This window comes from Miniopterus schreibersii, assembly GCF_964146895.1.
Source record: "Miniopterus schreibersii genome assembly, chromosome: X".
NCBI lineage: Eukaryota > Metazoa > Chordata > Mammalia > Chiroptera > Miniopteridae > Miniopterus > Miniopterus schreibersii.
The window spans coordinates 67,342,489-67,369,750 of record NC_138104.1 but is presented as its reverse complement, the minus strand read 5'-3'; the positions used below and the strand labels follow the sequence as shown (position 1 = coordinate 67,369,750).

Genomic DNA, 27,262 nt, shown 5'->3' with positions numbered 1-27,262 from the left:
GTCAAGTAGCACCCAGGCATGTTTCAGGCCCACATCTGGCAGCTTCTCCTGCTGGACATGATGTGAGGCCAATTCTTCACTCTGTGTTTGAGAAGAGGGCAGCCAACATTCTAGGTAGTGAGGCCCAGGGTGAGTTGCGGCAATAAGGGCTGTAGCACCTTTGGATTCCTATGATGGTTTAGAAATTTATCCTTGTTTTCTGTTGTTCTTTTTCATAGAAGTTTTCATAAGCTTCACCATCTAAGTTTGTGAATGACATTGAGCATACATGTATTTGCATTATCCAGGTCAAGAGTAAGAGTTTTGCTACAGTGTAACACAAATTGGGTCACCTTTCAGCTTAGTTTGTGATTCTGAACTAGATAACATGGCATTAGAATAAGATTTCCTTGGAAATGTAAAAGAACTCAGCAGTGCAATTGATGGGGTCAAGAAATAGAAAAATAAAAGTAAAAGGTTGTGAATTCTTGCTTCGTATCCCTTCTTGTCTGTCATTCTATGAAATAAACTATGTAAGTATCCTTGGATTTGCTTGGCTCAGTCAAGAAAGTGGAGACATTTCATCTGAATTAAGATGACCCCTGCTCAGTGGTTCATTTATTCCCCAGACATTCACTGAGCCTCTGTCCTCTGGAGGGCCCTGTGTTAGTAGTGGGGACACTAACATAAGCAGGGCACACCCACACACAGGATGATAGTGTAGGAGCTGCAGTTATATAAGGAAAGTTGTGAGGTGTCCCCTAAGTCCTACAGAACCAGTAAGAGAAGGGGAGAGGTGGTGGGGTTCAGGTGACAACATTCCAATATACATGGGCTGAGCCAGGGAAGTTTGGGGCTTTGGGAAACTGTGATTCCCTCTATGGGGTTGATTGTAATGAAGCTGAGTGGTTGCAGTGTCCAGACTCTGTAGAAGGTGCATCTTGGGAGTGAAAGTCTGAAATGGAGAGTTGCTCTGAAGTTCCCTTTGGATCATGGATAAACCAGAGAGAAATGTCCAACTGAGGCAGGAAAGGAGGGTGTTCGTCCTGTGTTTCCGTTGCATTGTAGGAGAACACAGTGAAGTGATAACTGTTCTATCCCCACCATCGGCAAGGATTTCATGAGAAATCCTTGAATTAATACCCCATAGTCACTGGACAGACACTCTTCTCCCTTGCCTGGGAAAGCCAGGGCTTTGTCCAATGAAATCAGAAATTATTTCAGTTTCCTTGAGTTTACCTTGGCCAATTTTAAGCAAGGGCCAGATTTACTGAGATGAAATGATGAAAAGTAGTTGGTTTTAGTGGAAGAACAGCTGCAAAACTGGAAAGGAGATAGTTTGGACTGGAATTAACTTGCACCTTGTTGGGGAGGACCCCACACCCAGATCGAATAAGCTATCCTCTAGAAGGGAAATACACTAAGCAGCAATTTATACAGACATTCTATTCAGTTTCCAGTTGCATTGCAAGTTCTCTGAAAGGTCATGGAAACATGTTTAGAGGAGAAAGTGGTAAGGTCTGGGGTGATAATAATACAAAAAACAACTACCAATCACTGTAGATTCAATAGATGCAAGTGTCCATGTTTGTGTCTGTTCAGAAGGCAGCAGAGACACAGGTGAACATTGTGGCCTTGCATCAAAAGGAAGAAAACGACTCTCAATCCCATGAGAATGTAGAGGTTATTACCATGGCAAGTGCAGAAAGGTGCTCTGGAATGAAGAAGTGATCCCTCTCTCCTGAGGTGTGTAGAATGATTTGAAAACTCCATGTGATCAGGGATTTGAAGCACCTTCCACACAGTAGGGGGACGCTGGAAAAAGGTGGAGAAATTCTAGGGAAATGATCTTCTGGGAAAGTCCTCCCAGAAAGATAGGGGATTTTGTCACAACAGATTATAGCAGCTGCATTTTGGAGCTTCTACTATGCAACTGTTGATTGAGAGATGTCAAGTGTTCATCTTACCTTGTCTTCCTCTTCCTTGAATGAATGGGGACATTGCCAGTCCTCTTGTACTTAGGAAGGGTTGGGTGATGACCCTTTGCCAATGAATGTTGAGCAGAAGCATTGCTTGTCACAGCCATTTCTATAGAAGGCTGCACAGGGCCCATGGATTCATTCTCAAGCCCTGAGAATGCAGACATATAGCACTCTGTTTGCTCACCCAGGGACTTAAGTCATGTACATTTGCCCCTAAGACATGAGATGCCAGATTGTGTGCCTTCAAGGCCTTGAGCAGGGGTAGGGTTGTTCAAAAGAGGAGCCGGCCCACTGGAAGCTGACTGGAGGAATTCCTTCATGCCTCCTGCACCCCTAGGCCCCTGAGCTGCTCTCATCAATCCCCTCAGTGCTGTGATGAATCGTGATAAGGAAACCAGCAGCCAGCTGGCCCTGTTAGAATGGTGATGTTCTCCTTCTTGGACCCAGCCCGTTGCCCACATCACCACTGTTGCCCACACAGCCCACACTCTCTCCACCCTGCCCCCAGTCTGCAGAGCTTGGGGCTTTGCTCTACCTGTGTCCCCACAGACAACTGCTCAGTCTCCGGTAATGATGTCCAAGTGAAATGATCTTCACAAGACAGCCTTCAGAAGAGCATCCACTTTCAGCACAGTGTAGTTCAGGCAGAGCTGTGATGTATTCAGGAAGGGTGTGATGCATCTTCTTGGTGAGTCCTCTAGTGATTGATAGATAATAATCATTGCCTTGTGAACTTGTGACTAATCACTGTGACTACAAGTTATTTTCAAATAATTCCCTTTGTAATGCCCAAATACTTGATTAAACTGCTGGGCCTTGTTCAGGTTATTATGAGGTGTTGCTGTCTGAGGCTGAGAGGGAGGCAGGGGTGCCTTGTCAGTCACCCACAAAACCAACTGGGACCTTGGTGTTCCAAATAGGCAATTTGAGCAGATGAAAGGATGTAGCAGATGGCAGGGGTGGTCACCAGAATGCTCCCCTAGGCCCGAGACATTCCCAGAGTCAAGTGAGGAACTGTCCCCTGGAGGTACATTGAATGTCAAGGGAAACGCTCTGCGTCAGGCCTGCCCCCTGGCCTCCCAAGTGCATGTTTCCTGGGAGGCTTGGGGCCACATTCCAAATTCTCCCTGGCACATCTTGGGATTGGAGGACCTGCCCTCCATGTGGTTAGTTTGAAACCATCCTTGCCCACACAAACTCTTTCAAGGTGTGAAACACCTTGCAGTTTCTCATTGCCAAACTTAAACCTCATTTTGTGTGTCCTTGGTGAGTCGCCCTTTCACTTTCCCTCCCCCTGATACAAAGATAGGGGAAGCACATGTCAGCTTGTCCCTGAGTGGCTACAATAATCAGAAGCTTCCCTGATGACCTACACTGGACACACAGTGTGAGAAGGAAATTAAAATGTTTTTGGGTTAAGTCACTAGGATTTCGGGATTGTCACCATAGCAACACCCACTTCATGTCTTGACTGACTATCCTGTAACAAATTGGGCATTACATGGTTAGCCATTGTCTAGTGGTGTGATGTGGAAGAGACCTTTTTACTCTCTGGAGAAGATGGTAGGAATCTCACTTCCCTTAGTGAAGCATCCACGTATTCCTCTATGGAGAGAGTACCAGGATAGGGACTGTCCTGGAGCCCTGGCCAACACCAAACCACAAACACAGTAACAGAAGAGGGTCTTTTGTTAGGTACAAAATTGGATGTAAAAGAGGTAGACCAACATTGACAATAGAAAGATACGTTTGTGTTGTGGCCATGAAGGTGTGCCATTCATATCTCCAGCAAAAGAACCTATTGTAGGGGGCAGAGTTGCTTGCCAGCTGAAGCTGCATTTGTGATGAGACCACACTCTACCTGGTCTGCTCCACTCCAATGATTCAGCATGAGAGGGATAATAATGCTGGCCTGTTCCACTGAGCAGTACCAGAAAGCTCAAGTAATTACATGAGCAGATAACTCAGACCCCCATACCACCCACTATAGTTGTACCAGCACCCCTTCTCCAGCTTGCACCTAGGAACATATGGGTTTCCTTTAGGCCCCAGCTAGTTTAAGCAGGGGCTGGTTCACTATGTGGGCTCAAGGTTAAAATAAATGGCATTTGGGGTGGTCTTGAGGGAAAATCTTCCTAACAGGGGAAGCTTTCAGCAGTGCACCAAGTCTAGAGTGAGAATGGGCTGGATAGTTGGTCAGTGGTTGGGAAATTAGACCCCCAAATGAACAGGGCCTTGCCCAAGAGACAGGGTATTCTTGACAGAAGTAAGCACTGGGGTCCACTATTTCCAATAAAATTTTTAAAAATATACCTTTATTGATTTCAGAGAGAGGAAAGGAGAGGGAGAGAGAGAGATTGAAACATCAGTGATGAGAGAGTCATTGACTGGCTGCCTCCTGCATGCCCCCGACTGGGGATCGGGCCCACAACCCAGGCATGTACCCTGACAGGGAATTGAACCCTGATTGCCCGGATCCTAAGTAGAAGCTCAACTGCTGAGCCATGCCCGGCCGGGCTCCAATAAATTTTTTAAAAAATATTTTTATTGATTTTTAGAGAGAAGAATAGAGAGGGATAGAAAGATAGAAACATTGATGAGAGAGAATCATCGATCAGGTGCCTCTTGCACAGATCGAGTCCTCAACCTGGGCATGTGCCCTGACTGGGAATTGAACCAGCGACCTCTTGGTTCATGGGTAGATGCTCAACCATGGAACCACACTGGCTGGGCTCCAATAAATTTTCAACCTCCATTCTCCCCCTGTGATATTAAAGGGAGACTTTGTAAGAAGCTGATTTGTAACTGAAATTTAGAAATCAAGATTTGATGCATCCTGTTGCAGCAAGTCTTAGCCTGGCCATTGGAAGAATTCATGTTCAGATTCTGGCATTTGTTCACTGTAAAGTCTCTCAGCTGCTTCCATACTGCTGGACAGAAACTCCTTTGAGTCTCATGATGAATAGATCCCTATACCCTTTTGCTTTTAAACATATCAGTATAAAAATACACTTAATGTTATTTAAAAAAAACAGACTTGCCTCAATCTTGTATACCTTACCAATTCCCTTGAGATTCTGATCAGAAGGAGAGCTTGGGAAATACCTGGACTGGGTAAGCAGCACCATGGCAGTACTAAGGGGCCTTTGGGAGGCCCTGCTATGGCTTGCAGGAAGCTAAGCTCATGTAGGAGGCTGGGAAGAGAGGTCTTGCTGAAAGCCTGGAGAGGTTGTGGCAAGAGCTCTTTCACCCTGAGAGTTAAGGAAGCTGTAAAGGGGAAGGGAAACCACATCCCCCTTCTCTCACCCTATACCTTAGGCGAGTTGTGTAATCAGTAGGCAGCAAGTTACAGTTTACCATTCAAGGGACACAGACTCCACCTGGGGTCACAGGCCACCTTCAGACTTGCTGAGTTGTCAGTAAGAACTTAACCAGAAGAAAAGAACTCAGCAGAACTTTGTTTTAAATGATTAGACTAGCTTGTGCAAAAGTATAAACTAATTTTAACTGTGACATTACCATTTCCCCTCCACTTGAAAACCATGGATTCAAATGTCCCAGGGTATGAGGAGGGCAATGTTCAAAGCCAGGGGAAAGTGAAAGTGAGCAATGGAAGCCAGAGGCTTCCATTGGGCTCAGATAAAGCTCCCTCCCAACTCAACAGAGGAAACACAATGACCCATAAAAGTATTTGCCATTATATATATGTTTATTTTTTCCTTTTGTTATTTACAAACTTTTTTTCAGCATAATTTTCAGAAGCATAACTTTATGTTTCTTCATATTTTCCTTTTTTGAATTCAGAACTGGTCAAGTCTTTTTCATGCAAGAATTTACATTTAATAAGGACAAAGAGCACCAGGTTATCTTGTGGGGTCTCTTCTGCTCTACATCCCTTTGTGGGTCAGGCCATCCAAGGCACAGGGGTCTTAATCATCCTTTCTTGGTTTTTACTGCCTGGGCCCAGCACCTTTCCTGAAGACATACACGTGTATATGTATAGTTTTACTTTATTTCATCTGCCTCCAGAATGACACTGCCTTGGCTTCTGAAGAATTCCCTGGCACTGTGGTCAGTTGCACTACACCTGGGCACTTTCAGTCTTGCTGATGACTACTGAACCCGGGGACAAAATCTGGCAAGACAGTGGGTGCAAAGTCTCACACATGTTGAGTCGGCAAAGGTGACCCTGACCAACTGGGACTATTTCATAATTGAAGTATATGAGGGACACACTGTAACACCTTCCCCCCTCTCTACCCTGAAAACTCAACACTGATAATAAAGATTTCATGTTGATCACAGGACACTATACAACAAGCACAAATACACTGCACTTTGTAGGACAAGTCACAATTTCTTCTGATGCTCAGCACCACAGTAGGGTACCATGCAGGTGGATAAATTAGCAAATTAATTCATTAGTTATAGCTCAGAGGGTTAACTCTTTTGTGTACAGAATAAGGAATAATCACAGTCTCAGCAAAACACAGCTCTAAATATGCAAAGACCTTGCAGCCTTGCTCTTAACAAGATGACATGGATTGTAAGAATACATTTGACAAGCTGTGGTAAGACTCAACAGTTCTTCTGTTGTCTTTGCAAAGGCACCTCACAGTGGCAGATGGAATGGGCAAGAACCTGGCAGGAAACATGTCCCACATCCCCACAAAAAATGACACTTTGGAGAGACAGAGGATGTCTTTCCCATGGTAGTGGCAGAGAGGAGATTCTAGGGGGAAAGTTAATATGATAGCCCATGTGAGGAAAAGAAAGGGAAGATGGGTAGAGGATTAAGTGGGGGTTGCTCCATCTCAGACTCAGCAGCTCCCTTCCCTCTGCCCAAGCTCCAAATTATCTATCACCCCAAGTATTCTCTGGCTGGGGCTGAGAAAGGCTCCATGGGCTGAACTCCAGGGGTGCCCTGATAGATGCTCTGCAGTCCCAGAGTTACTTAGTGTGAGGTGCAGAGTGGGAGGGGATATAGGCAGCCAGTTGGAGAAGAGAATGCCTGCACCAATGGGGACAGCTGAGGATGGGTTCAAGGATGATGTTGAAGACAGAACACACATAGAACATGACAAGGGGTGATCTGGCAATTTTCACTCTAAAATGTCCAAGTCCATGGCAAACTCACAAGGTTCAAGTTTCTGAAAAGGTGTCAATGCCAGACCTCCACCTCACCTTGACACTTAACCTCACACAGTGTGAGTTGCAGTACATTTTAACACATTGCAGCACATTAGGGCAAGATATTCTTTTTAAGGTATACTATTATATCTAGCTACATGGACCTATAGAGATATTTACAACCGGCCTCTCTACCCTTCTTCTGTGCTGTGAAGTCTTCCTGTGCATTGCTGCCAGACACACTGATCCCCACTGATCTAGACTTTTTCACCAGTATGACCTTACCCTAAATGAAATGCTTGGCTCCCACAGGGCTAGAAGTCCCTCCAGGGTACTGGAAACCCAAATCCAAACCAACCAACCAATGTTTAAGCCTTTCTGTAGCCATAGTGGGAGCTTCACACGTGGGGTCATTGCTGTCCCTCCAACCTGGATCTTTCTGTGAGGAGTGTCCAAAAAGAAAGAAGCAATCTTAGACATTCCAGTGGCAACTTTCTTGTTTTTATCTGTCTTACAAGATTTGTGTGTGTGTGTGTGTGTGTGTGTGAGCATATGACTGTAAACACATGTGATTGTGCTTGTGAACATAAGTGTGGCTGTATGTGTTTGTGCATGCTTGTGTGTGTGTATGTATATACTGCTGAGGGTGACTGCCCAACGTGTGTATCCATGTATGTGTGACTATAGAGGTCTCTGTGGGTGTGTATGTGTAAGAGGCTATATTTATATGCTGCATGTATAGAAAAGGAGATGTGACAAACTGGGCTGATTTAGGCAATGAGTCCCTGGGATTCTTTGTACTTATCTCCTTGGTCAGCCCTCTCACCCCTCTAACTATCTCTTTCCCTGGAAGAGGTGGAAAGAGAGAGTTCTAAATCCAAAGATGAAGTTCAGCCAGCAACAATCCCAGGGTGGCTACTAAAACGCCCCTGCCCCTGAATGAGCCCAGCAGCACAGTCCATGCCTGCTGCCATCTCTGGGCACTTTTGGTTCTCTGCATCCAGCTGCTAACAGTCAATTCCCTGGGTCATTTCCTCACATCACCCACCTGCTTCTTGGGGTTGCCTCTAAGGTCAGGCTTACAAGGTGATTGGAATAAAGGGATGAGTGTTAAAGGCTATATACAACCATCTCTCCAGTTCTTTAGCTCTTTATATTATATCTCTGTCCTCAATGCATCTTCAAGGCATTCCAAACACGTCCTTCCAGGACAAAGCAAAATGCTCTGCACTCCCAGCTTATCCCACGATTGAGCACTTCCTACCTCAAGACACTAAATTATCACTTCCTAGGACTCTAGGACTACATTCACTTCTTCTGTGTCTTCTATCCAGGAGATAGCACAGATGGGTAGAGGGAGAATGAGAGGAGTGGGTGGAGACTGGGAGATGCTGCTCCCTGAAACAAGAATTGGAAAGAAAGTCAGTTAATTAGCCTGGCTAAATAGACACCTCTCCCCTTATGTGGGAACAGGCCAAGGGAATTCTGTCAGTTCTAGAAGAGTCACCAACAAGAAATACATATGTTTTCAGGTGTATTTCCTTTCACACTCATTCAAATTAGATAAATAAACACAGATATACACACATGCACTTAAACATACACACAGATTACACCCATGTGTGTACACACAAGTACACACATACATAAGTCACATGTTTGCACACTCTTTCATAAGGGTGAACACACATATATGCATCCACACATTCTTATATATACATTGTTATACACACCAATAGAGATTTACACTGATATACATATAGCTATACAGCTTCTCAAATAGTTGTATATGCACAGAGGACTACCTTGATGCACACACACACCTTGGTATACACAGAAACAAACACAGAAACACAGTTAAAAGGGGAGGTGGATGAAGTGTTGCAAGGAAGGCTGCCTAGAAAGGAAGGAGGCTGAGTGCTTGGCAAATCTTGTTCTCCCATGGCCTCCATCAATGAGGTGAAGTTACTTTGCAAGTTGAAGCACTAGCTAATTTCTACTTCCTTTAGAAGCCCCAGTGGGTGGGCAGCGCCCATATTCCATAAGTTCAGTTCACACTGGTCAAGGGCCTCTTCCTGAAGAAATGCTCCAGGTGCTATAGAATGATGTCTGGTGCCTGGCAGAACCTGATGGAGCACCCTCTTTTGTAAAGTGGAAGGGAGAAAAAGGGAGTGCCTCAGTTAAGTTAAAAGGACAAGAAGGAGGAAGACCAAATGGGGTGGCTTTACCACTCACTGGGTGCATGTCCTCAAGATCTGTTTTTTCTCTTAGGAACACTGGGATATTATGTTTTGCCTTCCCTGGCTCACAGGGTTCCTGTGAGGGTCTGACGATGTGATGGGTCAGTGAGCTCACTGACACTGCACTGGATAAATAGGAAGGTTTAGTATAGAGATTCACAACAGTTCATCTGCTATTCTAGATCAGATGGTGAAGTAGCAAGTCAGAACTTTTCTAACCCTAGTCTTCATTCACCAAGTGCTTGTTCTATGACTAGTGTTCAACTTAGCATCTGATCTAGACACATGTACTAAGTTCTTATTGTCAAGCATTCTGAAGCAGAAATATAAACAAGGTAAGTTCCAATCCTTCCAAAGATGCTAGTTCAATTTGGGTAATCTCCAACTTGACATCACTCAGCCTCCTGAGAGCTCCTGCTGGAAACATGCCCTCTCACTTACCCTGACATCTCACTCAACACCCATAACTACCCACCTACATTCCACTCCCAACCCTGTGCTACTACAACACACTCAAAATACAACAGAAAAATAGTGTGGAAAAGGCACTTTCAAAATGCAACAATTTCCCTAGAGCTAGTCCCCTGCACTTCAAAGCCATGGCTAGCCCTTCCCCTGTGCACCCTAGCCCAACCCAGCTTGACTTTCTCCCATAAAACCCTAAGTAGTAGGTCAGCAAGCACCATAATCCCTAGGAGGTAAAAGCAGAAGAAAAAAAAGTAGTGAAAAATAAAATGCAACATTTCAGGGGGATAGAAATCCCCAGAAATGTTTGTGCACAGGGCTCAGCTCCGTCCTCTGTCCCTCAACCTGTCTCCTCTCTGTCCTCTCAACACTTCCAGGGGCTTTTCTGTGCTTATTAGATGTTAGAAGTATTTGAAAAGGTAACAGTCTTCTAGTATAAAAAGGAAAATCAATTAGCTATTTACCTCCAACTTCTTCTCAATCGCTTTCCTTCCAGCCAGAACACATTCTTTCCAACTACTCCCCAGCTCATGTTTATAAAGTGAAAGGTAGAACTAATTTGACTACCCAAATGACCAAAAATAAAATGAACAAAGAAAAAAGGCAAAATGGAGCCAAAAGAAACGGTGGAGGGAGCACAACACAGTGCCCCTGCTGTTCTGGGGCACTATGGGGCTAAAAGCCATTGTATGGCCAGTAAATAATGTTGAACACCACAAAGGCAAGAGGGAAGAGGATCCGGGACCACTTATCAACCTTAGGGACATAGTCAGGGTCAAAGAGCTCGTAACAAAACCTTTCCCTGAAAGAGTACCCAGGGTTTGGGGGGCAACTATCATCAGATTCTGAATTACTGTCCTCGTCTTGATCAAAGCCCATGAAACTGTCACCATTATGGCTCCAGATAGTGTGACTATCATGCTGAAGTTGCTTCTTAAGGTCGAGGTAACCGCGATCAACTTTGATGTCACCAGGCAAGCTAAGGAACACTTCACAGCGTATATGGATGATATCAGGCCTGCAGCTTTCTTCTTGCACACACTTCTGGCCACGGATGAGCAGACACTTTCTATTGGGGCCATGACCATGGTTGTCATCCAAGCTGTAGCTCTCTTCAGGGTCTTCTGGGTCATGTATCTCAACATGGCCATGGGCCTCACCATGATTGTGGATTTTGGTAGGAATAACACTGCCATCAATCTCAAAACCATTAAAATGAATGTCATAGCTGTGCAGGGCTTGCTCTGAGGTGGAGGAGAGATCACTCAGGCTTTCTCCTGTGGTCAGCCAGGACTGGACTGAGAGAGAAGACAGTGAGCTAAGGCTTTCTGAGGTGGCCAGTGGGACCTGCTCTGAGATGAAGGTCAAAGAGTTGAGGCTTTCTGGGATAGATGAGTGGGCCTGCATTGGTCTAAAGGGAGGAGAGCCACTTTCATTTTTGATGTTAACTTGGTTATCCTTTGAAGAAACAGCCGATAAACTTATGAAGTCAGTAGATTCAAATCCTACATGAATAAGCACTTTCGGAAAAGGAGCAGGAAGGGGTCCTTCTTCATCAGTACTTGTAAAGTGATTGTTGATCTCTTTGACTGACAGAATCTCCTCTTCCTGGGTTCTTTGGTATGCCTGGGGCTGAGGAACAGGACCAAGAGGCTGTTAGCATATTAGAGAAGTCTGGGGTGGCTGCCAAACCTGTGTTACCCTGGGGCAGCAGCTCCATCTGGAGTGTTGTGTGGTGGACAGAGGCAAGGCTTCCTCAGACAGGCAGGATTGGGCTCCCTGTGAAGGAGGGGCTGGTGCTGGACATTAATATACCACCAGAAACAAAAGCCTCAGCATGGCTTTGGGAGTAAGAAGAGCAAAGGAAGGAGGGGTAGGCCAGCCTCTCTGGGTGTCTGTTTCTTCCTTTCAGCCTCCCTGTGCTCCCTTTCATTCTGGCTCCATCACTTGCCCTTGGAAGCATGCTAAGTGGACTGGATTCGAAGATCAAAGGTCTGGGGAAATCTAGCTCTGCTACTGTGACTTTGGACAATGACTCAACCTATAGAGGAGTGATGATAAACTTTTCTACTTTGTGTGTGTGTGTATGTGTGTGTGTGTGTATGTTAAAGGAATTACTAAGAAATGTGAAAGGGTCAAGGGCTAAGCTTAGGCTAAAGAGGTACTCAGAGACAATTGATTATCAGTCAAAATGTCAAACCTGCAACCTTGATTCCTGGTAGTGATAGTGGCCTACGATTCTTTGGGCTCTCCCACGTTGCCTATAATGGTAGCGAGTTCCCACTCGGCTGTAGAAAAGATAGTTGATGTACACATATTCCAGCAAGGACAGAAACACGAAGAAAAAGCATACAACCGTATAGATGTCAATGGCCTTGATACAAGAAAATTCGGGGAGTTTTTCCCGCAGGTGTGAATTGAGGGCGTTCAGGATGAGCATTGCAGTCAGACCTATAAACAACATGGGTAGGTGGCTGAAGTTCTTGGTAAGCTGTTGGGCTCACATAGTACAGGAAGGGAGCAAAGACCATCTCTGGGGTGGGGAGGGTCCTCAACAAAATAGACCTTCAGCTCTCCAGGCCTGGAACCTTTGTTCTTTGTCCCTCCTCTCTCATCTTTACACCAAACCTGTGCTTCAATGGTTCAGTGACTTCCCGTTGCTCTTAGGATCAAGTTAAAAATCTCCAGCTATGGTTTCACAGTAATTTATATCTCCAGCCCCATTTTACCCTATGGCCGTCCTTTCTCCTTTTGCCTTCTAAAGTCCTTAGGCTATTCTTTAGTTCCTTAATACTAAATGAGACCACATCCCTAGAAGGTTTTGTGAGCCCTAAAATATTACAGAAATATAAAGTTTTAGTGCAGCATGTACTCTTAAAGAAGGAGGTTGAGGAGTCTGCCTCAGAGATGGTGAAGGAGAAACCAGACCTGGATCTGAGACACACTGCATTCTTCAGGGAGAAGCCAGATAAACCTAGGAGCTGATTTCTTAGGCTCCTCTTTGGTACTGCTCAAAAACCTTTGATGCTCCCATTGCTTAGGCAGAAATTCCAACTGCTTAAACTAGATTTTTTAAAAAATATATATCTTTATTGATTTCAGAGAGAGGAAGGGAGAGGGAGAGAGAGATAGAAACATCAATAATGAGAGAGTCATTGATTGGCTGCCTCCTGCATGCCCCCGACTGGGGATCGAGCCCGCAACCTGGGCATGTGCCCTGACCAGGAATTGAACTCCGACCGCCTGGATCCTAGGTCGACGCTCAACCGCTGAGCCACGCCTGGCCAGGCTAAACTAGATTTTTAAGGTCTTCCCAAATCATGCCAAGCTTTCTTTCTGCTACTCTTTCCACTTCTCCAGCTCCTGCCCCAAACACTACATGATTTTGCCCCCTTTTAGGGCCCTTGTGCCTTTAATCAAGCTATTTTCTTTTAGGGAATGCCAAGTCTTGTATCTCTGCCTCCTACAAGTCTTGAAAACCCAGTTTGTGCAACACTTTCTTGGTGCAGTTTTAGCCAAAAGACCCGGGTCATTTCCTCCTCTGGACTCCAGTGGCATCTGTCTCAGCATTCCACTAAATACTCATTGAAGGCAGCTCCTCTGGAAGCCCTCTGCTATCTAGCAGGGCATTTAGATATGTTACTTAATCAATGTTTGTTGTATTGCATTTATGATCTGTATTTATGACTTGTCCATTCATTTATGTATCCAGAAAATAAATAATGAATTCTAACATACGAAGATCCCAACCCTGATTTTTTTCACACCTGTTTCCGACGTTGGTCTCTCGGCTGGGGATTGGCTGACTACCTGTACAAGTGCCTGTTGGGTAGGACCCATCTTTTTTCCTTGCCTGTGCAGTCACACACTGTTCCTAATACTCTTCCCTTACTCTCAACTTTTTTTTTGAGTGAGATGACTCAAGTTCGTCTCTGGGATTGGGGAGAGGGAGTGAGGACAAGACCTACCGACTGTCACCCTGGTTACAGAAGATTCATAGTTCATCCAAAACGTTATCCAAGAGGCAATAGTGGTAAGGATAGTAGGCCAATAAATCTGCACAAGGTAGTTGATAATTTTCCTCTGGATCAAGAATCTCAGTATAAGTCGCACATAGGAACCTGGCAAGAAGACATACTGGTATCAGGATGGCAGGGCTAAGGGGATTTTCAGGGTGAAGTATAGGACAGAGGAAGGGAAATCAATAGGCAGTTCAACTTCTAATACTCCATCCTTGGAAGTCTGCTGAACTGACCACATTTGATGCCTTAAGGCCAGTGACAATGGCATGAGTCAGTAGGTCCATATAGCATAGCAAATGTGTTTTCTCCTCCTTCCTTCCTTGCTCCATGTCAACTGACATTTTAAAATGGGAGAGACATGACATGTTTTAAAGCTGTGAACAGATAGAGGGTGAGAGGCTGGCCCTGAGAAAGGCCTATTTTTATTAACAAGAGCATGAATCCTTTTTACTTGTGGAGTGTTAAACATGGCCAAATACTTCCACACCCATTTTCTTATTTGCAGAGAGTAAGTCACTGGGATTTTATGAAGGGTGTTTTGGAAGGTTCCAGAGCCAGAAGGAAATAGTAAAAGAGGCAGTGTAGAGTGTAGAGGTCTAAGGTAGAGGTCCCCAGAAGTTTACCAGGGTACAAAAGAAACGAGAGACAGGAGACAAGGAAGGGGTCAGACCCACCTGTGTAGAAAATCTCCTCTTTGTTAGTCATTATCTTTCCCAGAAGGGTGAACTGAGGGATGTGTAGCTTCTCAGTCCCCTGGATGGCATTCTTATCACCTTCCCAGTATAAAATGTTGTCTTCAACCGTGTAGCCATCTGGGAAGTAGAGAGAAACAGAGTCAATCAGTCTCAGAAAGCAGGCATAGGCAGATTTCACACCAGCACAGTCTGTGGAATCCAAAGGATGGTTGGAACTTGCACTTTTGGGAGTTCTTTTGTGTTTTGTTGAGTCTGACTATGGGGGAAGGGGGTACTTGGAAAGAAAACCCTCAGTTTGGAGTTTGTTTTAGCAAGGAAGGAAAGTACAGCAAAGATATGTGCTCCTACCCACTAGCTTGTGAACAATTTCCCAGTAGTAGGGTACAATTTCCCCATGGGACTATTTACACCCTAAAGACCACCTTCTCCCAGATGCCATGTATATATTTCCACTTGTCTATCTATGAGAAGAGAGATGGGGAGGGAGGGAGTAGGGAAGATATGCAGTCCCTCTCACTACCAAGTCTGTCTTTGGTTTACTGATGGCCACAACCACAGGCAGGAAAGAAGGAGCCATGGGAGGCAGACGTACAACTTTCCACCTCCAGCTTGCAGGTCTGCTTGTCCATAGGGTATTTCTGTAGATTCATAGAACAAGCTGCTGTGGTGATGAGTCTGCAAAGGAAAAGCAAAAGGAAGGAAAAAGTGAGTCTAGCCCAGGCAAGCAACCATTCCTGAGAACATTGCAGGGGTGGGGAAGGAGAGGTATCCCAAGGACTGGCTGACCAACATCTTTCTGAACTGCCTGCGCTAAAGCTGGGTCCTCCTTCCCTCCCTCCCTCTCTACTTTTTTCCTTCCTTCCTTCCCACAGGAAAGATGAATTGTAATTATGTAGGGAGGTGAGAGGGAAATTGTGTGTGGCAAAGAAACCAAGAGATCTGGCAGAACTTGAAAAACACACACGTGTGGCATGTCAGAACACCTTGGGGTGACAGAATGAGAAAGGCCCTTGAGGAAACCTAATGCAAAGACAGAAAAAGGACTTTCTTTCTGAAGAAGTAGAAAGACTGTCAAGAGGAAGCTGTGCTGCATTGAAGCAGCTAGAGCTCCACATCTGCTGTGCAGTGTTCATGTGAAGTCTTCAGGTATGGATGTGAGCAGTGTCTCAGGCTCATCTTTGGCCATGGAAGCTGCTCTCACCCCACGGTGATGTCATCTCTGTGTATCTGCCTATGAGGGTACTGTGAACTTGCAAAATGCCAGTGGGTATCAATGGATAGGAGGCATTAACATATCTGAGATGGGCCATGAAATGTTGGGCAGAGTCTTCAAGTTGCCACATGTTGGGTCCATGAGAGTAATCTGAAGAGGGGTCTTGGAGAAACTGGGGAAATGGGAGAAGTGACCAGTGCAAACAGGATAGTTTTTAAAGCTCTGCCCCAGCCCTTATCCTACCATTCCCAGCTGCTAACCCCAGCCTAGTCCCTTTCAACCCTTGAAGTAATTTCCATTTTGCACAGTGGGTAGGTTGTGTGTGTGTCCCTTATGTGACTCCATGCAGCACTAATCAGCTGAGGTCCCCTTTAAATGAAACAAGTGTGATCAGTATCCTGCTCCTACAGGCTTTATTGTTCTCTGACTCCAGCACCTTGGTCCATGGGAAAGTGGATGGGCAAAGAAGAGGGAAACAAGAGACAGAGCAGGAACACCTTAGAGAAAGAGGGACCCAGAGATAGAGCTGAACCCTGGCAGCTACCTCTTGGAGAAATTTTCTGAACTAAATTTTTCTCTCACATTTGTCTTAAGAGATGGTTTGTAAGAGATGACACTGTGAGGAGAGCTTTGGTGGTTGTCTGCAATGCTATAAATAGACTAGTGAGGATTTCCAGCACGTACGCATTCTGTGTGTGCAGAGCCATAGGCAACATACCCACACTGCACACATCTGGGCCTCTACATGATACAAATATGACCAACGGCAGAGTTCGGGCCCCCTCTCTTACTGCATGGACTTCAGTATTTATCTGTCTCCTTCCCTCACTGCATGGGAGAAAAAAAAACAAAGAGATAAATAACAGAATGTATACAATGCTAAGTCAGAAGGAAAGCTCTTCCAGCTGAGAGAATCAAGGAGGACTTCTTGACAAAGAAGGCATTTGAGTTAACGACCGAATGATGGCCAAGATTTGGAAAGGGTCACTCCAGACAGAAACAAGAACAGAAGCCAAGGTTTGGGGACAGGACAGGTAAAGCTGTCTGTGGAAAACTGGGTAGGATGAGTGAGGTGGCAGTATAAGACAGGTTTGAAAGGCAATGGGATTCTCCATGTGTCCCTTAGAGTTTGTTTGTGGGATACTCAGTGGGAAGAACAAAGCCTGCCAGGAGGCTCCCCAGACCCCTGGGGAACTCACTGGATGCCATCCTGCACCGTTCCATCTGGGTGAAGCTGAAACATAAGATTTTTCACAGTCATGTCATGCACGAAGCCATCCTTGCTATTTAGAAAGTAGAAGTCAGGGACCCACAACTTCTCAACCATGCGATAGTCCAGAGTCAGATTCAGGTGGGTCTCACAGTATGCTAAACATGGATCTTTCCAAGTTTGATGAAAAAACATTGTGACAGTACAGTCCTGGAGAGAGAAAGGTAAATCCCAATTGTAAGCAAGGTTATCCAGCTCTTTCTTCTCAGAGAGTGTGTGTATGTATGCATGTGTAAGAATACATTATAACTATAGATGAGTAATGAAAAAAGAATGTTAAATGTTAAGAATAATAAAATGAACCTCGAGTAATTAAAATCCAGGTTAAGAAATAGAACATTACCAATAACTTTCAAGCTTCAATGTATCTCTTCCAGAACATATTTCCCACCCCTCCCAGAAGTAACCATTTAAATCTTAGATTTAAATGACAATAATTCCCTTGCTTTATGTTAGAGTTTTAACATCTATGTATGTATTTCTAGGGAACATGTTGCTTAGTTGGGCTTATTTTAAGATATTTTTCCAAATGGAATCATACTGTATGTATTCATAATTTTCTTCTTTCACTCAGCATTATATTTGCAATATTCATTCAAGTTGACATGCTTAATTAAAATTTGTTCACTTGCATTGCTTGAATATTGGATAATATTTTCTTATATGAATATACTATGTATATTATTGTGTGAACACACCATTCATACCACAAAATCACAATGAAATAAGAACTATGAAGTGAAAGTTCTGCATTATACCCCCTTCAAGAGCAGATGGGAGATTCTAATGCTCTTGCCTTTCCAGCATTGGTATTGTCTGACTCTTGATTTTTGTCAATCTGGTAGATGTGTAATAGTGTCTCATTGTGGTCTTATTTTGCATTTCACTGATTAATAATAAATTCAAGCATCTTTTCATATGTTTATTTGCTACTTGGTTTTCTTCACAAAAGTGAAGTTCTTGTTCAAATTTTCTGATCATTTTTATTTGTTTTTAATATTCTTCGTGTTAATCCACAGGAACTATGTGTATTTTCCATATTAGTCCTTTGTGTTGAAAATATCCTAGTCCACTCTGACTTATCCTTTCACACTTGTTATACTGGGTTTGTTTGTTTTGCAAAATAGAAGCTCCAGAAGTTTTGGCTAAACAGAATTTTTGTATAGTTGAAGTTACCAGTGTTTAGTTTTATGGTCTGTGTTTTCTGTGTCTTTAAATAAAAAAGTCCTTAGCTACCATAAAGGTGCAAAGACAGTATCCTATATTATCTTTTAGAGACTTCAAAAGCCTTTTAGGTCTAGAATCCAGTTGGATTTATTTACTTTTTATTTCAGGTGGTTGTAGTTTCCAAAACCGACTGTGTTTCTCCATGTGAGCTCTGTTGCAGGTCAGAACAACTGGAGTTGGCTTATGACCCTGCCCCTGTCCCATGTACTTTGTCCCCAGTCTTATGGCTGAAGCTGACACACTTACCATAGTTATTTCTGAGATGTGTTCAATACTGGAGACATACATAGATATTCCCACAGGCACAGGTTCACCTACAATACAGGAAAACACTAGTGTGGACTCAGGAGCCAGACTGCCTGGATTTAAACCCCATTTTGATACTTATTAGATGTGTGACCTTGAATAAGTTACCTAACCTCTCTGAGCCTTAGTTTCCTCATGGGTAAAATGAGGATCACTTAAGCACTGATCTCATAGTTAATACAGGCCAACCACTTAGAACAGGGCCTAGCACCTGATATACTAAAAAGGAAGAAACTGGGGCAAAACAAAGAGAAAATAAGGTGATGAAACATTCTTCTTCCAGATGTTTTCCTGATAAAATCTCAGGAGCAATAAGCCCAAGAACAAGAGCTAAGATTTTTGGTATGCATATTTGTGTAAGTGTATATGGGTGTGTCCATGTGTGAGGAACTGTGTGTCTTTGTGTGAATGAATGTGTGAGCTGTGCACATGAGTTTATGTGAGCATGTTCACAGGTATGAGTAAATATGGGAGTATGTTCATGTGCAGGTGAATGTGGCTGTGTGTACATGAGTGTATGTGAGCATGTCTGTGTGTTAGAGAATGCATGAGCATGATTGTGTGCTTCAATATGTGGTGTGAGAGTAAATGTGAACACATATACATGTATATATGTAGGCATATTGTGTGGGATTGGATCTATGAGTGGGTTCATGTGCAAATGAATATGTTTGTGTGTCTGTGTGTGAGTGAATGTGTGACTATGTGTGAGTACATGTGAGTTTGTTAATGTGCAAAGAAATGTGTGAGCATGAGTGTACTTTGGAGCTTATCTGTGTGTGAATGTGTGTATGTGAGTATGTCCATGTATATGAGTGAATCTGTGTGCATGCATATGAGTGAATGTCTGAACATGTTTGTGTGTTTGCATACATTGCATGTGAGTAAATATGTAAGCACATGCAATTATGTAGGCATGTTGGTGTGTGGAAATGAATGTATGATTGTGTTCATGTGCAGGTGAATACATGAGCATCTTTATATTTGTGAGCTTGTCTGTACATGAGTGAATTTGTATTTTCATGTATGTGAGCATGTTTGTATGTATGAATATTTAAATATTATTTAAATGTTTTTGAGGGAGTGAATGTATGAGCATCTTCATAAGTATGAGTGTATCCATGTGAGTGTATTCATGTGGATGTGAGTGAAGGTATGTGTGTTTGTGAGCCAGTGAATGTACAAGCACATTTCTGGGTGAATGAATGTGTAACCACTTGCATAAATGAGTGTACTGTATGGGAGTGAATATGAGGTTGTCTGTGTGAGCCTGTTCACATGTTAGTATATTTGTCAGCATGTCCATGTATGAGCAAATAAGTGGCCATGTTTGTGTGCATAAAGTTGTTGTGTTTACATGAGTGTATGTGAGTATGTCTGTGTGTTGAGTCAATGTGTCTGTGTTCACATGCATCAGCATGTTCATGTGTGAGTCTGTGTTAGTATGCTAAGTGCATGTGTGAGGAAATGTATAAATGTGTGCTTGTGTGAGCATTTTTGCATGAATGATTTAATGTGTGTTTGTGTGAGTGAATGTTTGGGGATGTAAGTGAACTTATGAATGTGTGACTGTATGTTTCTGTGTGAGTGAGCAAGTTCATTGTGTGACTATGTGAATGTGTTTATGTGTATGACCTTGTTCATATGCAAGAGATAGATGTAATACGTGATCACACTTATATACTCACATGTATAAGTGTGATGAGTGTGAGTATATAAGTGTGAGTGTTTATGTGCTTGAATGAATGTATGAGCATGTCTGTGTGAGTGTGAGTGTACACGAGTGTGTTTGTATGTGAGTGAATGTGTGGCCATGCTGATGTGCAAGTGAGTCCATGAGCATATTCATATGCAAGTGAGTCCATGAGCATATTCATGTGTGTTAGTATGTCACTGTGCAGTTATGAGTGAGTTGTGAGCATGTCGATGTGTGTGTTTATGCATGCAGATGTCTATGTATATTAATGAGCGAGCATGTTTATGTGTGAAGATGTGTGTGTGAATTAGTAAATATGTGGACATGTTTGTGTGTATATATGAGTGTGCTTGTGTGGGAGTGAATACATGAGCTTGTTTGTGTGCAAGAGTGTTAATGTGGGAGTATGTGTATGTGAGTGAATGCATAAGTTCATGTGTGTGAATGTCTAAGCATGTACATGAGTAAATTTGTGTGACTGTGGATGCGAGCATGCTTGTGTGTATATGTGTGGCCATGTTCATGTGTATATGTGAATGTATGAGCATGTGCATGTGAGTGTGTCAGTGTGTATATATGTGTGAGTAAATACATGAGTGTGTTGAAGGGTATTTGTGTATGTTAATATGTGTGTGTGCGATTGAATGTGTGAGTGTGTTTCTGGATCCTGGTTTTCATTTTTTGGCCTAGGTGTGAGTCCTGCCCACTCAAATCTGAAGAGGAATGTGAAAATACGTACTAAAGTATAAGGTATTGTGGAAAAATACATTTTTATTGTTTCCTCATTGGGTCAAAGCTGCCCTCACCAAGCCCTACAGCTAAGCCATTATTCTATGTGTATTACATCACAGTGCTGTTATGGAAACACCCATGACACTTGCATTTCAGCCTGTTGGCTTCACTGCAGGTTGACTGCCCAGAAACTGAGCTGCAAAGTGGGAAATGTGTTATTCCTATCCCAGTGCTTCAAAAAGTAAAGTTCTTTTGGGAATCAGTGTATGAATGGCAGCTGAGAAGAAAATGGGCCTCTGTGTGAATCCAGTGTTCAGGGTTATTGTGAATGATCCCCAGCAAAGTGCTCTGTAGTGACAGGGGTTTCTAGAAATGAATTCCTTTATTACAGTCTTTCAGGTTCCCCACATGCCTTCAGAGGATGGAAGCTGTGTTAGGCAGGTATCAAGCCCCAGAGAGGCCAGGCAGTCATCCCTTCACCACCACACTGCACTTTCAGACTTTTTATCTTAGATCATTCAGTGCCACTCAGGCAACCCTATTCCTTACAGAGCATAGCCCTGTCCAAGGGCTCCCAGTTAAAGGGGCAAGTGGGAGCTGAAATATAGTCACCAAGCCATGTGTCCTGGCTCAGTGATGTAGCCTGGAGGAAGGGGACCTGAGACCTATTTCTAGTTTATCCACCTAGAGGGGATACCTTATGTGCTAGCAGTGGTCAAGATGAGAGTTTAGCTAAGGTATCCCACATGCTTAAAAGCATAAGAAAGGGGAATAAGAAGCTTCTAGATAGGTGTCTAAATGCTGTCTCTGGGGTGATGGCTTCAGTCCCGTATCCCATTGCTGTCCCTCCTGATGGGCTCAGGAAGGCAGGAAAAGTTGGAGGAGGTAACCACTCCCCTCCCTCTGGGAAATTGTGCTGCCCCAACTCTTATTTCTCCCTAGAATCCATCAGAATGCCAGAGGAAGACAAATAAATAAAGGAATGATGACGATGTCCCATTAATTCCTTCACTCCACACCTATGTCATGCCAGGTGCTGGACTAGACAAAGTCCTCAGGGACCTGCCTTTGGAAACACTGTGGAATCCAATTCTCTTGTCCAGAAAGAAGCAGCTTTGTTAGCTTACCCTGGCTCCTCCTCTTTATCCTCCTCCTCTTCTCAAAGACATAATAAGGCTCTCATTTGAACCTGACCACAGTTAGGTGTGGCCTCTGCATTCGGGGTGTGTGTGTGTGTGTGTGTGTGTCTGTGTGTGTGTGTGTGTGTCCTTGAAACTCTACTTCACCTCAGACACAGAGGAATCTGACTCTATATAGTGGGAGGCTTTACAGAGAGTCTTGGATTCCCTCAACCCTGAATCCCTTGGCCCAGCTATCCCACTGATTGCTTCTACCTATAATACAACAGCCCCAGACTTAGAGCCTATAGTGTCTCCTTCTGTTTAAATGTTAGAAGGTCCTGTGTTGTCCTAGCACTTCCACCTTCATCTACTGTTTGGCCAAATCAGGGACCCATCTTTTCTCATATACTTCAGTCTGCATGCTCACAAAGCTTAGTGTAACCCAAGAGGCTAGGCATCAGGTGTAAATAAACCCAAATTAACTCAAAATATGGTTGTGAGGGGCCTTGGATATATTGTGAACCAGCCACACCTGACAATCCTCAGAAGCTCATTCTTGCCCTGCTTCCTCCCCCTGGCCCTGCAAAGATGGCATCTTGAAACAGTTCCCTGTACTTAAATGGGTGTTGGTCAGCCTTTGCTGAGAAACAAGAAAATGAGGAAAAGAGAAAATGTAGTTACTCCCTTGACACTCACTGGTGCTTGGTGCAACTGATTAAAAACTAGTGTCATGCAATGGGATGATGGCTGTGCCCTAATACCTGAATTCCCATTTTGAAAGAGCTTGCCTTCTGCCCTCTCCACTCCTGCTTCCCAGTCCCAGTGCACACTCACCTTGGATCCTGAGGCTGCACCTTCCACCCCCACAGAAGGATCACACAGCAAAGGGGACACTAGTGAAGTCTCCCACCTCCAAGCTTAGCCCAGGGCGACCTCCTTGGTTTTCAAGGTGCCTTCCCAAGCAAATCACAACCCCCCACTCCCCTACCCTGCAGTAGTCTACTACAAGGGAAATTCCCCACAGTTGTAAGCCCTCTAGGGTGGAGGCATTGTGTATTCAGAAGACCTCTATATGTATGTACAAATGTGAACCATTAGCATTCATTAACACTTTAGAGTGGGAGGTCTACTTCTACCACCTTCAGGAAGTGGAATGCTTTCTCTGACTTGGCCACTCGTTTTCGCTCCTTCTCTGTTCCTTTGAGCAGAAATGTGACTAATCTCTATTTAATACATTGTTCCTATTGTTTGTCCTTGGTCTAGGTTTCCTGGGTGTCCTCTGGGCTAGAGAATGCTACTCCTGTTCTGTGGGCTGCCCGGTCCCTTAAAAACCCTATGATCCAAGCCATTCACTCTTTCCAAGGGGTAAGGTTATGTTGAGCTATAAGGAAAAACTGATGTATTGACTTCCTGGAGGTTGGAGCCTCAGTTTCTTTGTCATTTCTCATCTCTGTGCTTGAGATCTGAGTGCTGGACTAAGGAGTTTGGATTTTATCTGCCAGTTAAATAAAGCCATCAAGCCCTAGCCGATGTTCTCAGTGGTTAGAGCATTGGTCTGTGCTTGGAAGCGTCCTGGATTGGATCCTGGTCAAGGGCAGGTATCTTGGTTGCAAGTTCTGTCCTTGCTCTGATTGGGTGTGTGCTGGAGGCGACCAATCAATGCATCTCTCTCATATTCAAATATTTTCTCTCTCTCTCTTCCTCTATCTCTCTTTCTCTCTCCCTCCATCCCTTCTACTCTACCTAAAAATCAATGGAAAAAATATCCTAGGATTAACAACAACAACAAAAAAATAAAGCCATCAAAAATTCCTGAGGTGATCAGGCTGGATTTATAAAGATCATGATGCTTGCAGTGTGTTGAATAAAATGAACTTGGTGGGAGCTAAAGGTTTAGGGAGGGCACAGAGGCAGCAGTGCCTAGGACCAGGTGGGTAGGGGAAGTAGATAAGACAGAGAAGACGATGGCCTTAGCTTTGAACTAGCTGAATAGGGCAAGTGCCCAGAATGTGTGCTCAAGTAGAAGAACTTTTTACTCCTCATAGATGGGGCAGAAAACTCTAGCTTGAGAAGCATGGCATTTGTTTTGTCTGGCATACCCACTTCTGGTATTAGCACTTTTCCAGCCACACCAGGAAGTGCTCTTCAGGCTTGCTCTGTGCCATTGTAAAGGAGTATGGAGGGAGGCAGAAGTCCTCTTGCAGAGAAGTGGGGAAAATTCCAAGGGTAGAGCAAAAAGCCTGGAAGTTGGGGGCCTGGGAGTGCTCACTGCAGGTCTCTGAAGGGGAGAGGCAGAAGTGTTGAGCCAGGGGAGTGCCACTGGTGGGTCAGCTTACTGAATGGGGGTGGTTTACTGTAGTTCAGCTCTGTTCCACCTAACATGCAGGCCTCTAGTGTCTGGACATGTCTTACCTCCAAAATGTGGTCTCAGATGGGCATCATATCCTGACAGCACCCTGTCCAAAATCTTGTGAACCACAGCTTCACTTGCACAATTTTTGCTAAAACAGAGAAGTCATCAGTAAATGCCACATTGCTTCTCAGAGAACAAACACCAAAGAGCATGCCAGGTGTCAGCTTGCCAGGGCCTTCTTTTCCCTAGCACACATGCTAACATGTACAGTCATACATGTATTCGCCTCTCCCTGCCCCCCTCCCTCCCTACAGTGAGTCAGCCAGAAGTGCAGCAGTGATGCAGACTCCTCTTTCCCTTTCCCCTTCCATAGCTTTCATCCAGAGGGTGGGGCACACAGATTGGATCCTGGTTACTAGGTAGGATTGGGAGTAGGGAATGTGGAGACAAGATGGAGTGGGCAGGTAGAAGGCCTTAGATAGATGCATTACTTCAATCTCCTGAAGAACCCCACCTTACCATCAGCCTGGATACAGCTTTCTGGGTTGGTCAGGATCCTTCCAGGGACACCTAATTGCCCCAGGAAAGTAATATTCTACCTTAATTTCCCTCCTGAACTGAACCAACCAGTTTACATTCTCCAACTTAGTCACATTGCCCCTACCTCACTAGGGCTGAGCATTTTGTTGTCAAGTCTACGTGAACCTTCTTTATGTACACTTGTTTTTAACCCTTGGCATATGGCATATGACACAGAGAGAGGGCTCCTATAGCAGAGATTTATGACCCTCACCCAACCAAACCATTTCAGACTTTTGAGGCTCAGGGCTGCCCTTGAAAAGACTTGTATTCTGGGAGCAGGCATCTCTCTGGCTAAGCATGTGCTTCCAGCCTTGGGTGAGCATATGTAAATGGACCTAGCTCAGCCCTGCAGAACCGACCTTTCCAAAAATATCTGATGTGCTCACCCAACTCATCTAGGTCTTCAGTGGGTCTCTTTTCCCCAAGAGGGGCTTGTAAATTAGGACAGGCCCTGAGTATCATTATGAGTCTTAGATACTTTGATGCAATGACCAGGGAATATCAGCCCCTGTAAATCTCAGTGTGTGTGTGTGTGTGTGTGTGTGTGTGTGTGTGTGTGTGTGTGTTCAGTAGTGCAGTCTGGTATACTGGGTTTGGGCTGAGGCCATTGCAGAGCTGTCTGCTGGAACCTTGCCCAATTACACCCCCCCCTTTTTTTTTCTGAAGACATGTTCATTTTCTGGTTTGCCATTAAAAGATTATTTGCAATAATCTTGAATGACAAAATTTCATTTTGATTCATTCCAAAGTGTGCACATATATTACTCCTAAGTTACAGTAATGCATTCCCACTTGTTTAGGACCACACATTATCCCTATGCTAGTGCTCAGGTTCCTTGGCCAACACATTTCTGTGTGATCTACATGTAAAGGCTGACATCTCTCTTCAGATATTTGCAGGCTCAAACTTGAAATCAAACACAGAAAAAACCCTGAATCTTCAAATGTTTTCACAGGAGTATGTACAAAAGTGCACCCATTTTAGGCCATCCAGTTACAGGGTTATACAGCTACCGATTGCACTGTCTGGGCTCCTGTGAGGCTGAGTCAATAATTTCTATCTGCAGCATCAGAAAAGGTCCTCACTGCTGAAGATGCACACTCAAGAACACACACACTTATGCACCTCAGGGAACAGACTAAAATGCTCACTCAAACAGGTGTCTTTACTGCCTATGCTTTGAGAATTGCCCATCACCATGTACCGCCACTTCCACCCCAATCCCACAGATGCTAAAAGATGTGACTGGGAAAAGCTGCCCAGGGTTTTAGTCCCTGGGGATGGATGGCAGACCCTGGGGAGAGGGCATCTTTTCTCCACCCCCGGTGGCTGCAGTTTGGGCACATGCAGGGCTTTGTCAGGCGCCACAGTAAGAGGTGGGCTCTAGCACAGAATTCTATTTCAACCGGTCACCTCCACTCCCACCCAGTTTCCATCGGGGGTCCCACAGGCAGGGCCCAAGAGTCTTAGCCTCCCCCAGCTCACTCTTTCCGAGAGACATGAGGTTCCCCGCCTTACTCTGTCGCCACCTTCCCGGCCCTGGTGGCACTGGCTTACCAATTGAAGACATTCTGGACGACTTCGGGCACGGTAGAAGAGAGCTCGAAGTGGAATTCCGGGAGGGGAGTTGCGTTGTTGCCCTCCGAGAGCCATGTCCTGATGAGCAGCAGGAGCACAGCGGCTCGCAGCATCCCTCGGATGCCCATGGCCCCACCGCTCTGGGAGCCAGAGAGCGCTCGAGAGAGCCCACTGCCACAGGGACAGGGACAGGGACAGGGACAGGGACAGGGACAGGGACAGGGACAGGGACAGGGTGGGGGCAGTGCAGGGCGAGAGGACGTTCGGGGGTCGCTAGGAGTCACCTCTAACGAGACAGTAGCGATTGTACTGGAAGCAGAGACGGCGGGAGGAGCAGGCCCCACAGCTCTTCTGCACGCATCACCTCTAGGACTCGTCAGGCCGCTGTGACTGTGGACTCTTTCTGCAGCCTTCCCACTGCCACTGAGCACCCAGCTGGAAACTCTACTGGTTCCACCCTCTCCGACAGCAGCACCAGCTGAACCAATCCCGCAGGTGCCAGGAGCGACACAAAAAGGAACCAGCTCTCATCTCCGCCCAGAATCTGCGGGCGGCTCCCACTACCTTCAGACCGCGGCAGACGTCCCTTCGCAAGCCAGAGACTGACAGGGACCGGGCCAGGCAGGGCTGGGGGGAGGGAGAGGGAGAGGGGGAGAGGGAAGAGGAGGGG

At 44.8% G+C, this 27,262-nt stretch overlaps 1 protein-coding gene across 1 annotated transcript; it reads right to left on the bottom strand.

Moving 5' to 3' along the window:
• Positions 1 to 10,471: 10,471 nt before the first annotated feature.
• GABRQ (gamma-aminobutyric acid type A receptor subunit theta) lies at positions 10,472 to 27,011 on the bottom strand (the record flags this gene model as incomplete). The annotated part of the gene is made up of 9 exons (XM_081125396.1): positions 26,572 to 27,011; positions 24,491 to 24,579; positions 18,470 to 18,537; positions 16,926 to 17,146; positions 15,106 to 15,188; positions 14,493 to 14,630; positions 13,765 to 13,917; positions 11,997 to 12,247; positions 10,472 to 11,428 (listed from the first exon to the last, which is right to left on the bottom strand). Exons 1-9 carry the CDS (start codon positions 26,718 to 26,720, stop codon positions 10,472 to 10,474), a joined length of 2,109 nt encoding a protein of 702 aa, XP_080981522.1. The 5' UTR covers positions 26,721 to 27,011.
• Between the last annotated feature and the right edge of the window lie 251 nt (positions 27,012 to 27,262).